General features: G+C 50.2%; 1 protein-coding gene across 1 annotated transcript in view; it reads left to right on the forward strand.

Annotated features, from left to right (window-relative positions):
- The first annotated feature begins 12,557 nt into the window (after positions 1-12,557).
- The window catches only part of LOC140454995 (tumor necrosis factor ligand superfamily member 15-like), a 286,077-nt gene continuing 280,522 nt past the window's right edge, over positions 12,558-18,112 (forward strand). The window contains exon 1 of the mRNA XM_072549670.1: positions 12,558-12,680. Coding sequence (XP_072405771.1) covers positions 12,567-12,680 — 114 coding nt within the window. The 5' untranslated portion in view covers positions 12,558-12,566. The remainder of the gene's footprint in view (positions 12,681-18,112) is intronic.

The following is an 18,112-nucleotide window of genomic DNA, read 5'->3' on the forward strand; positions in this document are numbered from 1 at the left end:
TAGATAATTACAGGTTAGTGTGTGGATTTATACAGATAGATGCAGATAATTACAGGAGAATGTGTGAATTTATACAGAGAGATGGGGATAATTACAGGACAGTAACGGATTTATACAGTGAGATGGAGATAATTACAGGACAATGTGCACATTTACACAGAGAGATGGGATAATTACAGGACAGTAACGGATTTATAGAGAGAGATGGAGATAATTACAGGACAATGTGCGCATTTATACAGAGAGATGGGGATAATTACAGGACAGGAACGGATTTATACAGAGAGATGGAGATAATTACAGGAAAATGTGCGCATTTATGCAGAGAGATGGGGATAATTACAGGACACTCTGTGGACATATACAAGGAGATGGCGATAATTACAGGACAGTGTGGGGATTTATACAGAGAGATGGAGATAATTACAGGACAGTGTACGGACATACACAGGGAGTTGGAGATAATTACAGGACAGTTTGCGGATGTATACAAAGTGATGTAGATAATTACAGATCCGTGTTTGGATTTATACAGAGAGATGGAGATAATTACAGGACAGTGTGCGGATTGATACAGAGAGATGGAGAAAGTTACACGACAGTGTGCGGATTTATACAGAGAATTGGAGATAATTACAGGACAGTGTTTGGATTATACAGAGAGATTGGGATAATTACAGAGCAGTGTGCAGAATTATACAGATAGATATAGATAATTACAGGACAGTGTGCGGATATATACAGAGAGATGGAGATAGTTACAGGACAGTGTGCGGACTTATACAGACAGATGGAGATATATACAAAACAGTGTTTGGATTTATACAGAGAAATGGAGATAATTACAGGACAGTGTGCGGATTTATCCAGAGAGATGGAGATAATTCCAGGACAGTGTGCGGATGTATAGTGAGTAATGGGGATAATTACAGGACAGTGTGTGGATTTATACAGGGAGATGGAGATAGTTACAGACAATTTTTGGATTTATACAGACAGATGGAGATAATTCCAGGACAGTGTGCGTATTGATACAGAGAGATGGGGATAATTACAGGACCGTGTACGGATTTATTTAGACAGTTGGAGGTAATTACAGGACACTGTGTGGATTTATACAGAGAGATTGGGATAATTACAGGACAGTGTGAAATTTATACAGCGAGATGGAGATAATTATAGGACAGTGTGCGGTTTTATACAGGGAGATGGAGATAATTACAGGACAGTGTGCGGATTTATACAGAGAGATGGAGATAATTACAGGACAGTGATGGGATTTATACAGAGAGATGGAGATAATTACAGGACAGTGTGTGGATTTATTCAGAGAGATGGAGATAATGACATAAACGTGTGCAGATTTATACAGGGAGATGGAGATAATTACAGGACAGTTGGCGGATGTATACGGAGGGATTGAAATAATTACAGGACAGAGTGTGGATTGATACAGAGGGATGGGGAAAATTACAGGACAGTATGCAGATTTATACAGAGATACAGGGATAATTACAGGACCATGTACGGATTTATTCAGACAGGTGGAGGTAATTACAGGACAGTGCGGAATTATACAGAGAGATGGAGATAATTACAGGACAGTGTTGGGATTTATACAGGGAGATGGAGATAATTACAGGACAGTGTGCTGATTTATACAATGAGTTAGGGATAATTACAGGACAGTCTGAGATTTACCCAAAGCGATTGGGATAATTACAGGACAGTGTGGGGAGTTATACAGAGCGATGTTGATAATTACAGGACAGTATGGGATTTATACAGAGAGATTGGGATAATTACAGGACATTATGCTGATTTATACAATGAGTTAGGGATAATTACAGGACAGTCTGAGATTTACCCAAAGCGATTGGGATAATTACAGGACAGTGTGGGGAGTTATACAGAGCGATGTTGATAATTACAGGACAGTATGGGATTTATACAGAGAGATTAGGATAATTACAGGACAGTATGCTGATTTATACAATGAGTTAGGGATAATTACAGGACAGTCTGAGATTTACCCAAAGTGATTGGGATAATTACAGGACAGTGTGGGGAGTTATACAGAGCGATTTTGATAATTACAGGACAGTATGGGATTTATACAGAGAGATTAGGATAATTACAGGACAGTGTGCGGACTTATACAGAAAGATGTAGACAACTACAGGACAGTGTTCTGATTTATACAGAGAGATGGAGATCATTACAGGACGGTGTGCGGATGTATACAGAGGGATGGGGATAAGTACAGGACAGGGCATGGACTTATACAGTGAGAAGCGGATTATTACAGGACAGTGTGTGGATTTATACAGAGAGACGCAGATTATTACAGGACAGTGTGCCGATTTATACAGAGAGATGGGGATAATTACAGGACAGTGTGCGGATTGATATAGAGAGTTGGGGATAATTACAGGACAGTGTGCAGATTTATACCGAGAGATGGGGTTAATTACAGGACAGTGTGCGGATTTATACAGAGAGTTGGGGATAACTAGAGCACATTGTGCGGATTTTTACAGACAGAGCGAGATAATTACAGGACAGTGTGTGGATTCATACAGAGAGATGGAGATAATTACAGGACAGTGTGCGGATTGATACAGAGAGATGGGGAAAGTTACAGGACAGTGTGCGGATCTATACAGAGTATTGGACATAATTACAGGGCAGTGTTTGGATTATACAGAGAGATTGGGATAATTACAGACCAGTGTGCAGAATGATACAGATAGATATAGATAATTACAGGACAGTATGTGTATTTATACAGAGAGATGGAGATAATTACAGGACGTTGTTGGGATTTATACAGGGAGATGGAGATAATTACAGGACAGTGTGCGGATTTATACAGAGAGATGGAGATAATTACAGGACAGCGTGTGGATTTATACAGGGAGATAGAGATAATTACAGAACTGTGTGAAATTTATACAGCGAGATGGAGATAATTATAGGACAGTGTGTGGATTTATCCAGAGAGGTGGAGATAATTACTGGACAATGTGGGGTTTTATACAGAGAGATGGACATAATTACAGGACAGTGTGCAGATTTATACAGAGAGATGGCAATAATTACAGGACAGTGGTGGGATTTATACAGAGAGATGGCAATAATTACAGGACAGTGTGTGGATTTATACAGAGAGATGGAGATAATTACAGGACAGTGTGCAGATTTATACAGAGAGATGGAGATAATTACAGGACAGTGTGCAGATTTATACAGAGAGATGGCAATAATTACAGGACAGTGTGTGGATTTATACAGAGAGATGTAGATAATTACAGGACAGTGTGGGGATTTATACAGGGAGATGGAGATAATTGCAGGACAGTGGTGGGATTTATACAGGGAGATGGAGATAATTACAGGACCGTGTACAGATTTATTTAGACAGTTGGAGGTAATTACAGGACAGTGCGGAATTATACAGAGAGATGGGGATAATTACAGGACAGTGTGCGGAATTATACATAGAGACGGAGATAATTACAGGAAAGTGTGCGGATTTATACAGAGAGATGGGGATAATCACAGGAAAGTGTGCGGATTTATACAGAGAGATGGAGATAATTACAGGACAGTCGTGGGATTTATGCAGGGAGATGGAGATAATTACAGCACAGTGTGTGGATTTATACAGGGAGATGGAGACAATTACAGGACAGTGTGCGAATTAATGCAGAGAGATGGAGATAATTACAGGACAGTGTACGGATTTATACAGAGAGATGGATAATTAAAGAAAAGTTTGTGGATTTATACAGGGAGATGGAGATAATTACAGGGCAGTATATAGATTTATACAGAGAGCTGGAGATTATTACAGGACAGTAGGCGGATGTATACAGAGGAATTGATATAATTACAGGACAGTGCGGAATTATACAGAGAGATGGAGATAATTTCAGAACAGTGTGGGGATTTATCCAGAGAGATGGAGATAATTACAAGACAGTGTTGGGATGTATACAGGGAGATGTAGATAATTACAGGACAGTGTGTGGATTTGTACAGGGAGATGGAGATAATTACAGGGCAGTTTGCGGATATATACAGAGGGATGGGAATAGTTACAGGACAGGGCATGGACTTATACAGTGAGATGCGGATTATTACAGAACCGTGTGTGGATTTATATAGAGAGATGCAGATTATTACAGGACAGTGTGCCAATTTATACAGAGAGATGGGGATAATTACAGGACAGTGTGCGGATTGATAAAGAGAGTTGGGGAAAATTACAGGACTGTGTGCAGATTTATATCGAGAGATGGAGATAATTACGGGAAAGTGTGCGAATTCATACCCTGACATGGAGATAGTTAAAGGACAGTGTGCAGATTTATACAGAGGGATGTGGATAATAACAGGACAGTATGGGACTTATACAGAGAGATTGGGATTATTACAGGACAGTGTGCAAATTTATACAGATTGTTGGAGATAATAACAGGACAGTGAGCTGATGTTTACCGAGAGATGGGGTTAATTACAGGACAGTGTGCGGATTTATACAGGGAGCTGGGGATAATTACAGGACAGTGTGCGGATTTTTACAGACATAGTGAGATATTTACAGGACAGTGTGCGGATTTATTCTGGGAGATGGAGATAACTACACGACAGTGTGCAGATTTATACAGAGAGATGGAGATAATTACAGGACAGTGTGGGGATTTATACAGAGAGATGGGGATAATTACAGGACAGTGTGGGGATTTATACAGAGAGATGGAGATAATTACAGGGCAGTGTGGGGATTTAGCCAGAGAGATGGAGATAATTACAGGACAGTGTGGGGATTTATACAGAGAGATGGGGATAATTACAGGACGGTGTACAGATTTATTTGGGCAGTTGGAGGTAATTACAGGACAGTGCAGAATTTTACAGAGAGATGGGGATAATTACAGGACAGTGTGGGGATTTATACAGAGAGATGGAGATAATTACAGGACAGTGTGGGGATTTAGCCAGAGAGATGGAGATAATTACAGGACAGTGTGGGGATTTATACAGAGAGATGGGGATAATTACAGGACAGTGTGGGGATTTAGCCAGAGAGATGGAGATAATTACAGGACAGTGTGCAGATTTATACAGAGAGATGGGGATAATTACAGGACAGTGTGCGGATTGAAACAGAGAGATGGGGATAATTACAGGACAGTGTGCGGATTGAAACAGAGAGATGGGGATAATTACAGGACCATGTACGGATTTATTTAGACAGTTGGAGGTAATTACGGGACAGTGTGGAATTATGCAGAGAGATGGGGATAATTACAGGACAATGTGTGAATTTATACAGAGAGATGGAGATAATTACAGGACAGTGTGTGGATTTATACAGAGAGATGGAGATAATTACAGGACAGTGTGCAGATTTATACAGAGAGATGGGCATAACTACAGGACAGTGTGTGGATCCATCCAGGGAGATGGAGATAATTACAGGACAGTGTGCGGATTTATACAGTGAGGTGGAGATAATTACAGGACAGTGTGCGGATTTATACAGTGAGGTGGAGATAATTACAGGACAGTGTGCGGATTTATACTGGGAGATGGTGATAATTACAGGACAGTGTGCGGAATTAAACAGAGAGATGGGGATAATTACAGGACAGTGTGTGGATTTATACAGAGAGATTGGGATAATGACAGGACAGTGTGCGGATTTATACAGAGTAATGGGAATAATTACAGGACAGTGTGCAGATTTATACAAGGATTTGGGGATAATTACAGGATAGTGTGCGGATTTATACAGAGAGATGGGGATAATTACAGGACAGCGTGTGGATTTATACAGAGTAATGGGCTTAATTACAGGACGGTGTGCAGATGTATACAAGGATTTGGAGATAATTACAGGACAGTGTGTGGATTTGTCCAGAGAGATGGGGATAATTACAGGACAGCGTTTGGATTTGTACTGAGTAATGGGGATGCTTCCTGGACAGCTCTCTGAGTATTCTCCCCTCTGTGAATTCTGTGTGACATCATGTGTGCCCATTGAAGACTACGTGTATATGACGGTTTGGGTACTGAAGTGTGCATGTATGCACATGTGAAATTGTATGTGTGTCGATCCATTTGTCCCTGTGGAATTGTTTCTGTGAAATTGTGTCTGTTTATGCATGTGTCTGCGTGTATGCATGTGTCTGTGTGTGCAACGAAGTATTTGTGCACAATTATCTGTACATACAGTATATTACTGTTTCAGGAATATGCCAGCATGCATATGTCATATATGTATGTGTACATATACACATATGTGTATGTATGTGCGTGTCTGTACACTGTATAAGTCCGTGTTGATGCGTGTCTCTTTGCATGTGCCTGTCTGTCTGTTTCTCTGTGTGAATGCTCAGGATTCCCCAGGCAGGGAATGTATGGGACAGCCTCCCAGTGCAGCAGCCCATTCACATCACTATTTCTTTCATTCAGGGTGCCTTCCTCAAACGGTCTCAGCCACAGATCAAAAAATAACCTCTCCTCATATTCCTTTGTGATATGTTTTTCTCTGTCTTACGTCAGGTTCCTCTCTTTCCTACTGTGCTTTTTCAAAAATTCCAAGAAAGTTTTCACCCACACAGTCCAGATATTTAAATGAGGCAGTAGGATTTTCCCCCCACCCCCACCCCAGCGAGCAGGGAGGAACTGGAGCTGTTTATAAGCTCCTTCTCACTGTCGCCTCAGTGCAGGGGGGAGCTAATATCCCTCAGCCCTGGTTAGCTGGGGCAATGCAGGAGAGGGAGCTTGGGATAGGACACTCTCTTATGCTCTGTGCACAATCACTACCGGCACTCTTGCTTCCTCGAGAAACACCCTCTGCCCCCTTTTTCCACTCCAATAATATCACAAAGGGGCAGCCGATCCCAGTGGTAAGGATTTCCAGAGCGCAGGATCAGGATCACAGGGAGTTTGTTGCTCAGAGCCCAGTGAGAAACGAGCTTTTCCAAACTTGCAGACAACACAAAACCGGGTGGGGCTGTGAGCTCGGAGGATGATGCACAAAGGGTTCCAGGTGATTGCAACAGGTTGAGTGAGTGGCTTCATACACGGCAGATGCAATACAATGCAACTGAATGTGATGATTTGGAGATGCCGGTGTTGGACTGGGGTGTACAAAGTTAAAAATCACACAACACCAGGTTATAGTCCGACAGGTTTAATTGGAAGCACACTCGCTTTCGGAGCAGCACTTCTTCATCATGACAATCACCTGATGAAGGAGCATCACTCCGAAAGCTCGTGTGCTTCCAATTAAACCTGTCGGACTATAACCTGGCGTTGTGTGATTTTCAACTGAATGTGATATTCTTCAGAAGGGAAAAGAGTTATTTAGATGGTGATGTATTGGAAAGTGCGGATAGACAAAGGGATCTGGGCGTCCCTGTACACCAGGCAATGAAAGTAGACAGTCTACTGCCTGTTTGTTTTGGATTTTCCAGCATCTGTAGTTTTTTCTTGTCTCTAATGAAAGAAGACAGGCAGAGACAGGAAAGGAAGGCATATGGGGCATTGCAAGAGGATTTGAGTGCAGGCATAGGGATTGCTTACTGCAGTTGTATCAGGCAAAAGTGGCACCACTCCTGGAGTATTGCCCACAGTTTTGGTCTCTCTGCCTGAGAAAGGATATACTTTTCACACAGGAGTACAGCAAAGACAGATTAGACCTGTCTTCTGGGGAAAAGGTCACTGGTTTGGGAGGGCAAGGTTCACAAAAGTAGACATTGGCCCCTGCAGGTGATTTCTCTGCAGCAAAACTGTGCCTGAGGCATGATCTGGCATCTAGGCCTCAGGCTGACACCAGGCCGTACACTGAGTTGCCAGTTGCCAGGCTACCGCAGTCATCAGAGTTCTTTTTCTTCTTTTCATCCTGGTTGGGATTTACCCTTTTATTTCCCCTCTTGTTAGTGAGTCACACCGATAAACTGGTGAAACCTCCATTGCAGAACGGTGGTATGCACATGTCACGAGGAGCAAGCTTCCCCAAGGCTGGGACCGCAACCTGTGCACAGTAAGATCCCACTTGTGCAGTCACCGCCCAGCCAGAAAAACACCTTGCCACCTCCCGCCACCCCGGGAAAGAGCTCTCAGCCCTTCCTCGATACTCCCTGGATACTGAGGTATACAGGGGGATTGCCAATGCCGATGTAGAGGGATAGTTCCTGATGCCCGGCAACGGAGAACGAGAGGTCATCGTTTTAGGGTGAGGGGTAGCAGGTTGAACGTAAAGCTGAGGGGAAGTTGCTTCTCTCAGAGGGTGGTCAACCTGAGGAATTCACTATCCTAGAGAAGGTGGGACGTTGAGTGCGTTTAAGGAGGAGGTAGACCGGCTTTTCTTCGTAATGGATTGAAGAGTGAGGGAGAGCGGGCAGGAAGGTGGAGCAGAGGCTGAGAGGAGATGGGGGAGGGGGGTGATTGTATCTGATGGTGGAGCATGCTCAAGGGGCTGAATGGCTGAAGCCTCACTCTGAGACCTTATGTTTTCATTCAAAATCGCCACAAATGTGCGATCCTGTCACCCCCCCTTGTGGGGTTGGGGGAAGGGGGAGATGGAGTGGTGCGTTGGGGCGGGGGCGGGGAGTGTGTATGTGTGTGTAGGGGGGAGGGGAGTGTGTGTATGTGTGGGGGGGAGGGGGATGTGTGTGTGGGGGGGAAGGGGGTGTGTGTGTGGGGGGGAGGGGGTATGTGTGTGTGTGGGGGGAGGGGGATATGTGTGTGTGGGGGGGAGGGAGATGTGTGTGTGGAGGGGGAGAGGGATGTGTGTGTGGGGGGGAGGGGTGTGTGTGTGGGGGGAGGGGGATGTGTGTGTGTGGGGGGGGAGAGAGATGTGTGTGTGGGGGGGAGCGAGATGTGTGTGTGGGGGGGAGGAGGGGTGTGTGTGTGGGAGGGGGAAGGGTATGTGTGTGTGGGGGAGGGGGATGTGTGAGTGGGGGGAGGGGGATGTGTGTGTGAGGGGAGGGGGATGTGTGTGTGGGGGGAGGGGGATATGTGTGTGGGGTAGAGAGGGATGTGTGTGTGGGGGGGAGGGGGATATGTGTGTGTGTGGGGGGGAGGGATGTGTGTGTGGAGGGGAGGGGGATGTGAGTGTGTGGGGAGGGAGGGGGATGTGCGTGTGGGGGGGAGGGGGATGTGTGTGTAGGGGGTAGGGGGATGTGTGTGTGTGGAGAGGAGCGGGAATGTGTGTGTGTGGGGGGGAGAGGGGGATGTGTGTGTGGGGGGAGTGGATGTGTGTGTGTGTGGGGGAGGGGGATGTGTGTGTGTGTGGGGGGGAGGGGAATGTGTGTGCATGGCGGGAGGGGGATGTGTGTGTGGGGGAAGGGGGATGTGTGGGGGGGGAGGGGAATGTGTGTGTGGGGGGAGGGGAATGCGTGTATGTGTGTGGGGAGGGGAATGTGTGTGTGTCTGGGGGAGGGGAATGTGTGTGTGGGGGGGAGGGGGATGTGTGGGGGGAGGGGGATGTGTGTGTGGGGGGAGGGGGATGTTTATGTGTGGGGGGAGGGGTGTGTGTGTGGGGGGAGGGATATGCGTGTGTGTGGGGGAGGGGGATGTGTGAGTGGGGGGAGGGGGATGTGTGTGTGGGGTGAGGGGTATGTGTGTGTGGGGGGAGGGGGATGTGTGTGGGGGGAGAGGTATGTGCGTGGGGGGAGGGAGATGTGTGTGTGGGGGGAGGGGGATTTGTGTGTGGGGGGGAGGGGGATGTGCGTGGGGGGAGGGGAATTGTGTTTGGGGAGAGAGGGGGATGTGTGTGTGTGGGGTGAGGGAGATGTGTGTGTGGGAGGAGGGGTATGTGTGTGGGGGGGAGGGGGATATGTGTGGGGGGAGGGGAATGGGTGTTTATGGGGGGAGGGGCATGTGTGTGTGTTGGGGGGAGGGGGATGTGTGTGTCTGGGGGGGAGAGGGAAGTGTGTGTGAGGGGGAGAGGGGGGATATGTGTGGGGGGGGTTAGGGAGATGTGTGTTTAGGGGGGAGGGGGATGTGTGTGCGGGGAAGGGGATGTGTGTGTGGGGGGAGGGGGATGTTTATGTGTGGGGGGAGGGGTGTGTGTGTGGGGGGAGGGATATGCGTGTGTGTGGGGGAGGGGGATGTGTGAGTGGGGGGAGGGGGATGTGTGTGTGGGGTGAGGGGTATGTGTGTGTGGGGGGAGGGGGATGTGTGTGGGGGGAGAGGTATGTGTGTGGGGGGAGCGAGATGTGTGTGTGGGGGGGAGGAGGGGTGTGTGTGTGGGAGGGGGAAGGGTATGTGTGTGTGGGGGAGGGGGATGTGTGAGTGGGGGGAGGGGGATGTGTGTGTGGGGTGAGGGGTATGTGTGTGTGGGGGGAGGGGGATGTGTGTGGGGGGAGAGGTATGTGTGTGGGGGGAGGGAGATGTGTGTGTGGGGGGAGGGGGATTTGTGTGTGGGGGGGAGGGGGATGTGCGTGGGGGGAGGGGAATTGTGTTTGGGGAGAGAGGGGGATGTGTGTGTGTGGGGTGAGGGAGATGTGTGTGTGGGAGGAGGGGGATATGTGTGGGGGGAGGGGAATGGGTGTTTATGGGGGGAGGGGCATGTGTGTGTGTTGGGGGGAGGGGGATGTGTGTGTCTGGGGGGGAGAGGGAAGTGTGTGTGAGGGGGAGAGGGGGGATATGTGTGGGGGGGGTTAGGGAGATGTGTGTTTAGGGGGGAGGGGGATGTGTGTGCGGGGAAGGGGAATGTGTGTGTGTGGGGGGGAGGGGATGTGTGTGTTGGGGGGGGAGGGGGATGTGTGTGTGGGTGGGGGATATGTGGAAGAGTGTGGTGGTGGGGGGTCTTCTCTTTGCGCCTCCCCCTCCCCTATGCCAGCTGCTGGGATCTCTGTGGCGCTCCGTGCTGAGGATGTGTTACGGATTCATACCAAAGGTGCCCGGGTGATGGTTTGAGGGGGGAGGGGGTGGTGAAGAAATCAAAGTGAAGCAGCTAGTGGTGAGTGCCAGGTTAACGCGTGCGCGCGCATGTGTGTGTGTCTGTGTGTGTGAGTGTGTGTGTGTGTGTGTGTGTGTGTTTCTGTGTGTAGGTGTGTCTGTGTGTGTGTGAGTGTCGTTGGGTGTGTGTGTGTCTGTGTCTGTGGGTGTGTGTGAGTGTATGTGTGTGTGTGTCTGTGTGTGTGTGTGTGTGTGAGTGTGTGTCTGTGTGTGTGTTTCTGTGTGTAGGTGTGTCTGTGTGTGTGTGAGTGTCGTTGGGTGTGTGTGTGTCTGTGTCTGTGGGTGTGTGTGAGTGTATGTGTGTCTGTGTCTGTGTGTGTGTATCTATGTGTGTGTGTCTGTGTGTCTCTGTGTGTGTGTCTGTGTGTGTGTATGTATGTGTGTGTTTGTCTGTGTGTGTGAGTGTCTGTGTGTGTGTGTCTGTGTGTGTGTGTCTATGTGTGTGAGTGTCTGTGTGTGTGTGTGAGTGTCTGTGTGTGTGCGTCTATGTGTGTGAGTGTCTGTGTGTGAGTGTCTGTGTGTGTGTGTCTATGTGTGTGAGTGTCTGTGTGTGTGTGTGTGTGTGTCTGTGTGTGTGAGTGTCTGTGTGTGTGTGTCTGTGTGTATGTGTGTGTCTATGTGTGTGTGTCTATGTGTGTGAGTGTCTGTGTGTGTGTGTGTCTATGTGTGTGTGTGTCTATGTGTGTGAGTGTCTGTGTGTGTGTGTCTATGTGTGTGTGTGTCTGTGTGTGTGTGTGAGTGTCTGTGTGTGTGTGTCTGAGTGTATGTGTGTGTCTATGTGTGTGTGTCTATGTGTGTGAGTGTCTGTGTGTGTGAGTGTCTGTGTGTGTGTGTCCACGTGTGTGAGTGTCTCTGTGTGTGTGTGAGTGTGTGTGTGTGTCTGTGAGTGTCTGTGTGTGAGTGTCTGTGTCTGTGTGTGTGTGTCTGTGTGTGAGTGTCTGTGTCTGTGTGTGTGTGTCTGTGTGTGAATGTCTGTGTCTGTGTGTGTGTGTGAGTGTGTGTGTCTGTATGTGTGTGTCTGTATGTGTGCACTTCCCTCTCAAGTGATTTATTGTGACTTTTCCCTCACAGCTTTGTGTAGGTTTCCATCTGCCGTCACCAGCAGCTTCCTTCCAAGATGCAAGTTCAATCGTTCAAATTACTTCTCCCACACATGAGGCTTTCGTCAAGATCAAAGTTTGAAAAAATGTGGGTCAGCGGCGAGCACAAAAGATAAAGACCTGTCAAAGGAACCGGCCTTGCAGCTTATCCGAAAACATCCCCGAGTTTTAGACAAGTCTCCTCCTCCTCCTGGGGAAGTCCGTCTCTGAGTTTCAGCTGGGGGGGGATTTCAGTGTAGACCGTAGATGTTCGGCAGCAGCTTCATTGCTATCGGCGCAGTTGGACGTGGAGCTCTATTTGAATCTCTCAGGGAGGAACACTGAGACCTGGCCTGACCCCCCCCCGGGGCTGAGGGAGGAGGTGCCTGACGATAGGTGAGGGCTAAGGGGGTGGGTGGGTGGCAGGCACTGCCCACCCTGCTGGCCCTGCCTCTGGTCTCCCTCCTCTGGACTTGCATGTCCAGGCTGGGCTCCCTGGTCACCATGGGGAAGGCCATTCCGAAAATGGTCTTGCTTTTGCACGTGTGGTGTGCGTTGCTGACAGTGGCTCTGCTCGGAACGGTGGGTTTCGTGGTGTTGAGCGGCTGCTGGCGGAAGGTAGGTGCAGATCTTTGATTATTCCCCTCAGGAGCGACCCTCCTTCCCTGTCCCCAACCCCATGCACTCTCCCCCTCGTCCAGTCAGTGGGAGAGCATCCCTCCTTCCCTTCACCACTGACGTATCGATGTGTTCGCTGTTTCATGTCCCAGTTGGATCTGGGTGAGGTGAAAGTCTTCTCTTTCGAATATCAGGCCAGCCAATAGCACTTTGCATCAGTGAAGGGTAGCGCCTCTTGTCAGGGAGGGAATGGGTCAGGAAATTTGCAGGAAAAAAGCAAGCTCCCAGCCAAAAGCATTCTGAGCAGGAGCCAGGCCCCAAATGGTCTTATATGGCAGATACTGACCAATGGGTGCACACTTGCTCCAAGGGCATCATGGTAAATTCAACAATGACTCACCGCAAAGAATACTCTGAGAATCACTCAACAGTGCAGCACTCCCTCAGCACTTACCCTCTGACAGTGCAGCACTCCCTCAGTACTGACCCTCTGACAGTGCAGCACTCCCTCAGCACTTACCCTCTGACAGTGCAGCACTCCCTCAGTACTGACCCTCTGACAGTGCAGCACTCCCTCAGCACTTACCCTCTGACAGTGCAGCACTCCCTCAGTACTGACCCTCTGACAGTGCAGCACTCCCTCAGCACTTACCCTCTGACAGTGCAGCACTCCCTCAGTACTGACCCTCTGACAGTGCAGCACTCCCTCAGCACTTACCCTCTGACAGTGCAGCACTCCCTCAGTACTGACCCTCTGACAGTGCAGCACTCCCTCAGTACTGACCCTCTGACAGTGCAGCACTCCCTCAGTACTGACCCTCTGACAGTGCAGCACTCCCTCAGTACTGACCCTCTGACAGTGCAGCACTCCCTCAGTACTGACCCTCTGACAGTGCAGCACTCCCTCAGTATAACCCTCTGACAGTGCAGCACTCCCTCAGTACTGACCCTCTGACAGTGCAGCACTCCCTCAGTACTAACCCTCTGACAGTGCAGCACTCCTTCAGTATAACCCTCTGACAGTGCGGCACTCCCTCAGTATAACCCTCTGACAGTGCGGCACTCCCTCAGTACTGACCCTCTGACAGTGCGGCACTCCCTCAGCACTGACCCTCTGACGGTGCAGCACTCCCTCAGCACTGATCCTGTGACAGTGTGGCACTCCCTCAGTACTAACCCTCTGACAGTGCAGCACTCCTTCAGTATAACCCTCTGACAGTGCGGCACTCCCTCAGTATAACCCTCTGACAGTGCGGCACTCCCTCAGTACTGACCCTCTGACAGTGCGGCACTCCCTCAGCACTGACCCTCTGACGGTGCAGCACTCCCTCAGCACTGATCCTGTGACAGTGCGGCACTCCCTCAATGTAACCCTATGACAGTGCGGCACTCCCTCGGTTTTACCATGCGACAGTGCGGCACTCACTCAGTATGACCTTCCGACAGTGCGGCATTCCCTCACTTTGATCTTCCGACAGTGCAGCACACCCTCAGTATGAACCTTCCGACAGTGCGGCATTCCCTCACTTTGACCTTCTGACAGTGCGGCACTCCCTCAGTATGACCTTCCGACAGTGCGGCATTCCCTCACTTTGACCTTCCGACAGTGCGGCACACCCTCAGTATGACCTTCCGACATTGCGGCATTCCCTCAGTATGACCTTCCGACAGTGCGGCATTCCCTCACTTTGACCTTCCGACAATGCGCCACTCCCTCAGTATGACCCTCTGAGAGTGCGGCACTCCCTCAACATGACATTCCGACAGCGCGCCACTCCCTCTGTATGACCTTCCGACAGTGCAGCATTCCCTCAGTATAACCTTCCGACAATGCGGCACTCCCTCAGTATGACCTTCTGACAGTGCGGCATTCCCTCAATATGACCTTCCGACATTGCGGCACTCCCTCAGTATGACCTTCCGACATTGCGGCATTCCCTCACTTTGACCTTCTGACAGTGCGGCACTCCCTCAGTATGACCTTCCGACAGTGCGGCATTCCCTCACTTTGACCTTCCGACAATGCGCCACTCCCTCAGTATGACCCTCTGAGAGTGCGGCACTCCCTCAATATGACATTCCGACAGCGCGCCACTCCCTCAGTATGACCTTCCGACAGTGCGGCATTCCCTCAGTATAACCTTCCGACAATACGGCACTCCCTCAAACATGACATTCCGACAGCGCGCCACTCCCTCAGTATGACCTTCCGACAGTGCGGCATTCCCTCAGTATAACCTTCCGACAATACGGCACTCCCTCAGTGTGACCTTCTGACAGTGCGGCACTCTCTCAGGATGACCTTCCGACAGTGCACCACTCCCTCAATATGACCTACCGACAGTGCGGCACTTCCTCAGTATGACATTCCGACAGTGCGGCACTCCCTCAGCACTGACCCTCTGACAGTGCGGCACTCCCTCAGCACTGACCCTCTGACAGCGTGGCACTCCCTCAGTTTGACCTTGCGACAGTGTGGCATTCCCTCAGTATGATCTTCCGACAGTGTACCACTCCCTCAATATGACCTTCTGACAGTGCAGCACTTCCTCAGTATGACATTCCGAGAGTGCGGCACTCCCTCAGTATGATAGTCCGACAGTGCGGCCCTTCCTCAGTTTGACCTTGTGACAGCGCGGCACTCCCTCAGTATGACCTTCCGACAGTGCGGCAATCCCTCAGTATGACATTCCGACAGCGCGGCACTCCCTCAGTATGATATTCCGACAGTGCGGCACTTCCTCAGTATGACATTCCGACAGTGCGGCACTCCCTCAGTATGATATTCCGACAGTGCGACACGTCCTCAGTATGACATTCCGACAGTGCGGCCCTTCCTCAGTTTGATCTTGCGACAGCGCGGCACTCCCTCAGTTTAACCTTGCGACAGTGCAGCATTCCCTCAGTGAGACCTTCCGACAGTGCGGCATTCCCTCAGTATGACCTTCCGACAGTGCGCCACTCCCTCAATATGACCTTCCGACAGTGCGGCACTCCTTCAGTATGACCTTTCGACAGTGTGGCACTCCCTCAGTATGACCTTCCGACAGAGCAGCACTCCCTCAGTATGATATTCCGAAGTGCGGCCCTTCCTCAGTTTGACCTTGCGACAGTCCGGCACTCCCTCAGTATGACATTCCGACAGTGTGGCACTCCCTCAGTACTGATCCTCTGACAGTGTGGCACTCCCTCAGTACTGACCCTCCGACAGTGCGGCACTCCCTCAGTACTGACCCTCTGACAGTGCAGCACTCCCTCAGTACTGACCCTGTGACAGTGCAGCATTCCCTCAGTACTGACCCTCTGACAGTGCAGCATTCCCTCAGCACTGACCCTCTGACAGTATGGCACTCCCTCAGCACTGACCCTCTGACAGTGCAGCACTCCCTCAGTACTGACCCTCTGACAGTGCGGCACTCCCTCAGTACTGACCCTCTGACAGTGCAGCACTCCCTCAGTACTGACCCTCTGACAGTGCGGCACTCCCTCAGCACTGACCCTCTGACAGTGCAGCACTCCCTCAGTACTGACCCTCTGACAGTGCGGCACTCCCTCAGTACTGACCCTCTGACAGTGCAGCACTCCCTCAGTACTGACCCTCTGACAGTGCGGCACTCCCTCAGTACTGACCCTCTGACAGTGCAGCACTCCCTCAGTACTGACCCTCTGACAGTGCGACACTCCCTCAGCACTGACCCTCTGACAGTGCGGCACTCCCTCAGTACTGACCCTCTGACAGTGCAGCATTCCCTCAGTACTGACCCTCTGACAGTGCGGCACTCCCTCAGTACTGACCCTCTGACAGTGCGGCACTCCCTCAGTACTGACCCTCTGACAGTGCAGCACTCCCTCAGCACTGATGATCTGACAGTGCGGCACTCCCTCAGTACTGCACTGGAGACTGTTGGGATGCATTGCCTATGCCAGTGATCCTGTGGACTCATGCTGGACATGTGTGTTACCCACCCACCCACAGAAGTTACCGGAAGGTGTGAGTCTGGCCTACTCAGGCACCTTGTTTACAAGTCGTCATTTTAACTGGAACCAGTTGAGAGTGTTGGACTGGTTCATCTGGGGAGGTCTGTGAGGTGTGGGGCTGGTACAGGTGATGCTGGAGAGTGAGGAAGGGGAGAGGGGGTGTGTCGGGGAGTGGGGGTGTGTTGGGGAGAGGGGGTGTGTCGGGGAGTGGTGGCTGGGTGTCGGGGAGTGGTGGGACACTGATCCCATATCCCCAGGTCCCTAGCCTGTCCTTGGCAGTCCGAGTGGGAGCACGCAGCTCCATTATGTTCCGCTGTGATGGACGGTTGGGAATTTCCTGACACTGACCCCTAAACACCATGTTCCAGGAGGTCTTCTGACCCCTCACCCACCCTCTATCCATGTGGTGCACCTCCATGTTCTGTACTTGACTCTGTTTCTCATTTCTTCAACACCCCCCCCTCACAATCTGCTCCTCACCCACACCAAACCAGACCCCTATTCCCAATATTCCCAGTACAGCCTGTTCTCAATTCCCCATAACTTTGGAATGAAGGGGCCATAAAACATTGGGAGAATTTTTATCACTCTCTTGTCAGCCTTAGAATCCCTCCAGGTGCCTCCCTCTTGTGTCTCTGAGGCCTTCCTCCATCTGCTCGGAGTATCCTAATTTCCATAGCTCCACTGTTGGTGTCTGGGCCTCATTGTCATCTTCTGTGGTGTGGCTGCTCTCCTGCTCACCTGTCCTCGCCTGCCCTTGGCTGCTGTGGTCCAATACAGGCACCACGCCAACGCGCATTGTTGTTGTTGAACCAGTCAGCCACGTGGAGTACCGATTCAGGGCTGGCTCTTCTGGGTTTTTACTCACAGCCTTCAGCACGGGGCAGGCTATCCCATTGCTGGAGAGTCCGGGACATCTCCACATGCCAGTGGGGATTTGCCCAGAGTCACAGCTCAGGCAGAGTTTGGCGAAACCGCTGCCAGGTCTAAAGGAAGGCATTTCAGGCTGACCTCAGAGATGCTGCCGGTCATACCCATGGCCATGGCACAGCGGGCACTGCATAGCTCTCAGGTTGGAGTTTACGCCAGGCAGAGTCTGAGTACTGTCCCTCTCTCTCTCCCTCACACACATAAAAATACACATTCCACACTGACCTTGGGTGAAAGAAAGACTTTCGGAAATTCCCACATTGAGCTTCTCACATCAGCTTCAGTTTCACCGTGCAGCCCTGTGTCAGGGTGGAGGAGGGAGAGAGCCTGGGCTGGGGTCGACCCAGTGTTTAGCTTCAGCACATCCCAATGAGACCTTAATTAGAGTCATAGAGATGTCCAGCATGGAAACAGACCCTTCCGTCCAACCTGTCCACCCCGACCAGATATCCCAACCCAATCTCGTCCCACCTGCCAGCACTCGGCCCATATCCCTCCAAACCCTTCCTGTTCATATACCCATC

The sequence above is a fragment of the Chiloscyllium punctatum genome, chromosome 30, assembly GCF_047496795.1.
Source record: "Chiloscyllium punctatum isolate Juve2018m chromosome 30, sChiPun1.3, whole genome shotgun sequence".
NCBI lineage: Eukaryota > Metazoa > Chordata > Chondrichthyes > Orectolobiformes > Hemiscylliidae > Chiloscyllium > Chiloscyllium punctatum.